The following is a 6,000-nucleotide window of genomic DNA, read 5'->3' as shown; positions in this document are numbered from 1 at the left end:
GCTTCTAGACTTGATTTATTGACTTGTCTGTTTCAGTCTGTCACTGATCTGATTGACAGAGGAGACTGGAATATTATTTCTAGGGAATTTGTGCGTGTGCTGGTGTAGGCATAAGCATCCCATGTGCATGTATGTGAATGGTCTGTACGTGTGCCTGTCTGTGTGCTATGTCAATGTGTACTATGTAAGATGTATATCTGAGAGTGAGATGTGAGCAACGCATACGTGGGTGTACCCAGGAATCTGTATGTGATGTGAGCTGTGTTGGGTTGGTATGTTTTGTGGAGGGGGGCATAAGGAGTAAGGTTCCAAAAATAACAGCAGATAAGACTGTTATAGAGGGAAATATTGGGAAAGGAAGATTCTACTTAGTATCGCCGCCTTCGCCTCCCCCCTCCTATCCCTCTTTGAACGGGTTTCCCGACGTTTGGCGCGTAGAGTCAGACTGGAGGGACCCGCTGAGCCCAGGAGATTGGGTGGACTCTGCTACCTGAACCTCCCAGATGCTCCGTGCGGGATGGGAGCGATGTGGTGGGAGTGTTGAGGGCAGCCTGTGACTCTGATGCGGGAGCCTTCGGAGTACACGGTAGACTCGTACCTCCAAAGAGATTCTGTTAGAGGAGCCCGATTCCCCTCTCTCTGCTTTCTTATCCAAGGCCGGCGCCCCCCTTTCCCCGCCTCCTAAGAGCCGAGTCCGGCCCCTGGCTATTGAGCAGAGCCCCACCCCGCCCCCTCTCCCCGCCCCCTCCCCCGCCAACCCGGTGTTACCGAGCCGAGCTCCGCCTCCGGCTTCTCTCCCCGCCCCACGGCACCCCCTCCCCTCACGGCGCTCCCCTCTCCCCCCTCGGCTCAGTCTGGCCGGCCCCATGTTACTGAGCGGAGCTCCTCCCGCGGGCTCGGGCCCGGGGCCGCGGGGAGCGCAGGGGGGGGCGGGGGGCGGCCCAGGGGGGGCCCGCCGGGGCGCTGGGGGAGCGGGGGCCGGCCCCGGGGGGAGCGGCGGCGGTGGTGGCGGGGGTGTGGCCAAGTGGCTCCGGGAGCACCTGGGTTTCCGCGGGGGGAGCGGCGGCGGCGGGGGTACCAAGCCCGCACCCCCAGAGCCGGACTACCGGCCCCCAGCTCCCGCTCCCGCCTCGCCCCCCGCGCCGCCCCCCGACATCCTGGCCGCCTACCGACTGCAGCGTGAGCGCGACTTCGAAGACCCCTACTCTGGGGGGCCGTCGGGCCCCGCCACCCCAGCGGCCCCAGCCGCCCCCGGCCCCACGCCACCTCCGCGCCACGGCTCACCCCCACACCGCCTGATCCGGGTCGAGACCCCCGGGCCCCCGGCGCCTCCGCCGGAGGAGCGAGTCCCGGCCGGCGGGGACCGGGTAAGTGCTGGGATCTGGGGACGGCTACAAGGGCGAGGTGGGAGGGGGGAGGTCCGCTTAATGTGTTCGGGACAAAGGTGGCCTCCAGGTCCCTCGTGTCACTGCCGGCCCAGAAAAGACAAGCTTTGTGCCTGGCCCCCAGGGCTGCCCCCAGGACTGCCCCCAGGGATCCAAGCTTTGTTCTGGGTCTTAGCTGACTAATCCGGTACCAGAATCCCCAACTCTACCCACTCCTGGGCTACAGCAGCCACCTCAAGGCCCGCCTTGCTCCCCCTTTTTTCTCCGCTCTCTATGCATCTCTGCCTCTGAAGCGAGCCTTTTCTAACGGACCAGAGTGCCCGAGACCCAGTTAGTTGTGCCTTCCCTGTGCCCTGGAAGCAGCAACGTCACAGCTGTTGTTTCCCTGCTCCCCCCATCCCCCAAAACACACATGCACATACACTCACATTGTGGTCACCCCCCTCCCCAGGTCAGAAACAGCACAAAGCCCTGGAGCATTTCCTTCCTCTCTTTCACAGATTCTACCTCCCCCCTCCCTTAATCCCCCTCCCTCCTCCACCCCCCACCAGGTAATGGTTCCGTCAGTGGGAGGAAAAAAAGGTTAAGGCATGAATGAGGATTCTCACTTTGGCGCTGAAGCGAGAACTGAGGCTTTGAACTGCCTGAGTGAAAAGGAAAGCGAATTAGTCAGGAAAAGGACAGAATGTAGGGGATACCCTGTCGTGGGGACCAGCTGTCCAAGCCTTATCCTGGGACCCATGCCTGGTCAGCTGCACCCCCCTGCGCCCTCTTCTTTGTCTTTCTCAGTGGCCTAAGGAAGTGCCAAATCTTGGGACCTGTTGCCGAGACTGGGCTGAGGATCTGTGCCCATTCCTTTCACCTTCTGTTATGATTCTTCTCTTCACCTTGCCTACCGCTGAAGCAGAGGAAGTGAAGTCCATTTTCCTTTGATTAATTCTGAGGGGTAGGTGCGGCAGGCATGGAGGGACAGCTTAGGGATCAAAGCAGCAGAGAACTCTTTTCTTGGAAACCCAGGTATTTGGGTGGGGGAAAAGAGCAGAACAAGGAGGTTCACTTTTTCCAGGGGCCAAGGCAGCCCTCCCTGTACTCTAAACAGCATCCTCAGCCCCTAGTTGAAAGCCCAGCTCTTGCAAACAATTCCAGCCTAGCCCCTCCCAGTCAGAAAGTTAACTGCTGAGATTCAGCCTGGATTGTCCCAGTGTTCATTTCAGTTCCCCACAGCTCATTTTTTCCCCCCTGGTTATTCCTCCTTGGTTCAGGATCCTCCCTGAAGCTTTCTCCTTTCACTTCAGCAGGAGGGAATGTGTGTTATTATTTGAATTGAGAGCAAAGTTGCTGTCCGAATCCATCAGATCCCTGGTGTTGATGATTTCAGAGGAGATAAGTATGCTGGTTAGTTTCTGGATGAGAAAGATTTCTCAAGGTTTGAATAGAAAGCTTTTTTCCCCCTCCTCTTAGTTCCCACTATGGGGTATAGCTACACTTCCTAACCATTAGCTCTTGGAACCAGAAGGCCTGGGATGGGGGGAGGCACTTCTACAAAGCTATTCTCCAGAATCACCAGTAGTCTTTGTCTAATTTCCAAAGGTTTGCAGTTGTTAGATGGTAAATGGAGGGTGCAGGTCCTTCTGGGGGGGGGGTAGTGAAGAATGGTGGCAAAAGCTGGGAGGAAGAAAGTGAGCCCTGTTTCTGCCAGTCATCTGGACCATCTCATTCACTGAATAGCTCTTACTGCTTTCCCCACACCCAACCCCTTTGCTTCTAACCCATGCCCTGTTCCTGGCCTCTGAATTTCCTCCCTCCTGCAGATGATTGGAACAGCCAGATAGTACTGCCCAGTCTGTGACATTGCTAGGCTCACCTCAGGGGCAGGGGTTCAGTCCAGTTCCTGAAGCAGAGCAGACACAACCCTTTCTCTGAAGATTTTTTCCTGGGGCCTTGGTCTTGGGGATTAGGGGCAGGGGCAATTGGGCAGGAATAGAAAAGGGAGTAGGGAATTCCTGCACCCACCTCACCTGTGTGTTGCATTGTTCTTGGTGTCCTATAAATGGTTTAGATCTTTTATTTGAGAAAAAATTCAGTTCACAATCCTCATGTCAGTTTTGGGGTGCAGGTCTAGGGATGGGAATAAGAATCTGGCTGGATAATAACAACAATAGTTGGTGCTTATTTATATGACCCTACTTAATTCACAAAGAGGTTTTACATTCATTATCTCATTTAATTTTCCTGAGATAAGCAATGCAACTATTATTATCCTGATTTTATAGGTGTGGAATATGAGGTTTAGAGTGGTTAGGCAATTTGTCCAAGGCCAGAAAGCTACTAAACAGCAGAACTGAATTCATTCCCTGGGTGCACCCCCCCCTCTCCTGTGCTCTTCCCCCTCTACCCCTCTAAAGAGCTCCCAATTGTCCCAGTGAATGGTTTCTCTTCCTTAGGTGTGAGGAGATGGACCAGGGACATTTCATCAGCTAATACTAGGATCCAAAGGTTAGGACCCCAGATTTTGATGGGTCTTTTGTTTCTGTTTACCTGTTCCTGTCGTATTGTTGTTGCTTGGTACTCAATAGAAGTAGGACTGAGACCGCTCAGTGCAGGGGCAGTAGAGAAGTCCCTGTATACCCAGAGTATTTCCCTTAACCTCCTTCAAGAACTAAAGATAGCTAGAGACTCTACCCCCAAGTCAAAGAAAGAACAAATAGGATCCCTCTGAATCCTTTTCCCCTCTATCCAAGAGTTTGATGCCCCCTGGGCCCAAGTTGAATGGAGGCTCCCATTGATGGCTTACAATAATGCTTTGGTCTTGGATAGACTGTTTCCTTCCATACCTGTAGTTCTGACACTCTCTCTCTCCTCACCCCCTCACCTGTGCCAGTATCTTTGCCTTGCCAAGCTCAGAAAAAGATTCAACTGTGTCTGTGTGCTTGGCCCCTCTCTCTGTCTCTGTCTCTGTCTCTTTCTCTCTCCCCTCTCAGTCCTGCAGATCTCCTCTGCCGGTTTCTTTCTGGTCAGCTCCTAAAACAAGATAATTGACTAGGCTGTTGTGCTGCCCTGGCCCCATCCCAGTCTCAGGAGGCCTGATTGATTCTCTCCCTCTTCCTGTTCCTTGGGATTATGGGGGCTGCTCAGGACTCCCCCAGGGCTTTGCCTGAGATTTGAGAAATGTTTTTGTGACTGAAGAGGTTTAGAGGGAATGTGTGTAGTGATATAGGGTCAGGACAGGGCATGGGGACCATAGGTTACCCCGAGCTCTTCCCAGGCCAAGTCCTGTCCTTGACTCCTGATGGAATCCGGAGATGTTTGGAAGGTCCGGCCTGAGGAATGCTTCCTGCTTATGCGGCTCTGACAGCCTCCAAACCATCCATCTAGCCTTTCTTCCTGTGAAAGAGCATCACTCCCTGCTGTTGGCATGGAGAGACCATCCATCTGGGTGGGCTGGATGAGGCAGGTGGTGGTGCAGCAGGAGATATTTATGTCATGGAAGCAAACGGGGCCTAACAATCTGGCCATGTGAAGGTGGGAGGCTGGCCACAGGTTTTGCCTCCAAGGTTGTTACTAACTACAGGACAGGGAAACTGATTCTTTCCACCTCTTTCTTCCTCTTTTCTCTGTCAGTCAACAAGCATTTATTAGGTGATTACAATGTACAATCCTAGAGATAAAAGAAAGGAGAAAAAAAACCCAACACCTAATCCTTGCCCTCAAAAAGCCTACATTCTAATAGAGGAGACAACACTTAAGTGCAAGATAATAGGTACATGCAAGATTTATATATGGGTTAGCTAGCTGATGCTGCCAAAAGAGTGCTGGTAGGCAGGAAGATCTGGAGAAAGGGGTCTAGGAGGTGTGGTCACTCTCCTCATCATCCCCATGCTGTTTTGTTTTGGGGTTTTTTGGTAGAGCAATGAGGGTTAAGTGACTTGCCCAGGGTCACACAGCTAGTAAATGTCAAGTATCTGAGGTTGGACTTGAACTCAGATCCTCCCGAATCCAGGGCTGGTGTTTTATCCACTATGACAACTAGCTGCCCCCCCCCCATGCTGTTTTTGTTGTTGTTTGTCCTTCCTTCTAGAAGAGGATCATGACATCAGGGCAATGTCATGACTTCTAGGATGAAGGAGGACCATGAAGTTGGGGTGATGTCATGACTTGCACTGAATTGGATTTTTTTTTAAGTGAGGGATGGCTGATCATCCCCATGCAAGGGGATGTTAGATAGTAAGAGGTGGCATAGGAATAGAGACTGGAATAGAGAACTCCTGGGTTAGGGGTACTATTGCTATTGATAGGCTTGGTTCCCTGGAGTACTAAGAGATTAGAGAACTTGGCCCAGGACACACAGCCAGCTAGTATGTGGCAGTACCAGGAAGAACTTGAACCCAGGCCTCTCTATGACCTCAAACTGTTTCTCAATTAATATGTATAAATGCACAAATGCATACATCTCTATAACCACATATTGTCACACAGACATAAGGGATTAAGAGTTGTTGGGAAGGGGGGGCAGCTAGGTGGTGCAGTGGATAGAGCACCGGCCCTGGAGTCAGTCAGGAGGATCTGAGTTCAAATCCAGCCTCAGACACTTAACACTAGTTGTGTGACCCTGGGC

General features: G+C 52.8%; 1 protein-coding gene across 7 annotated transcripts in view; it reads left to right on the top strand.

Annotated features, from left to right (window-relative positions):
* Positions 1-866: 866 nt before the first annotated feature.
* The window catches only part of SHF (Src homology 2 domain containing F), a 32,905-nt gene continuing 27,771 nt past the window's right edge, over positions 867-6,000 (top strand). For 2 of the 7 annotated variants that reach the window (XM_043989150.1, XM_043989149.1), the window contains exon 1: positions 867-1,367. In XM_043989150.1, coding sequence (XP_043845085.1) covers positions 867-1,367 — 501 coding nt within the window. Of the gene's footprint in view, positions 1,368-2,174; positions 2,332-2,680; positions 2,781-3,829; positions 3,882-6,000 lie in introns of those variants that run through there. The other 5 variants (XM_043989153.1, XM_043989155.1, XM_043989151.1 and 2 more) reach the window with 5 other exon arrangements.

This window comes from Dromiciops gliroides, chromosome 2 (genome assembly GCF_019393635.1).
Source record: "Dromiciops gliroides isolate mDroGli1 chromosome 2, mDroGli1.pri, whole genome shotgun sequence".
In the NCBI taxonomy this organism is placed as follows: domain Eukaryota; kingdom Metazoa; phylum Chordata; class Mammalia; order Microbiotheria; family Microbiotheriidae; genus Dromiciops; species Dromiciops gliroides.
Note: the sequence above shows the minus strand (reverse complement) of the source record. Positions and strands in the feature narration are given on the sequence as shown.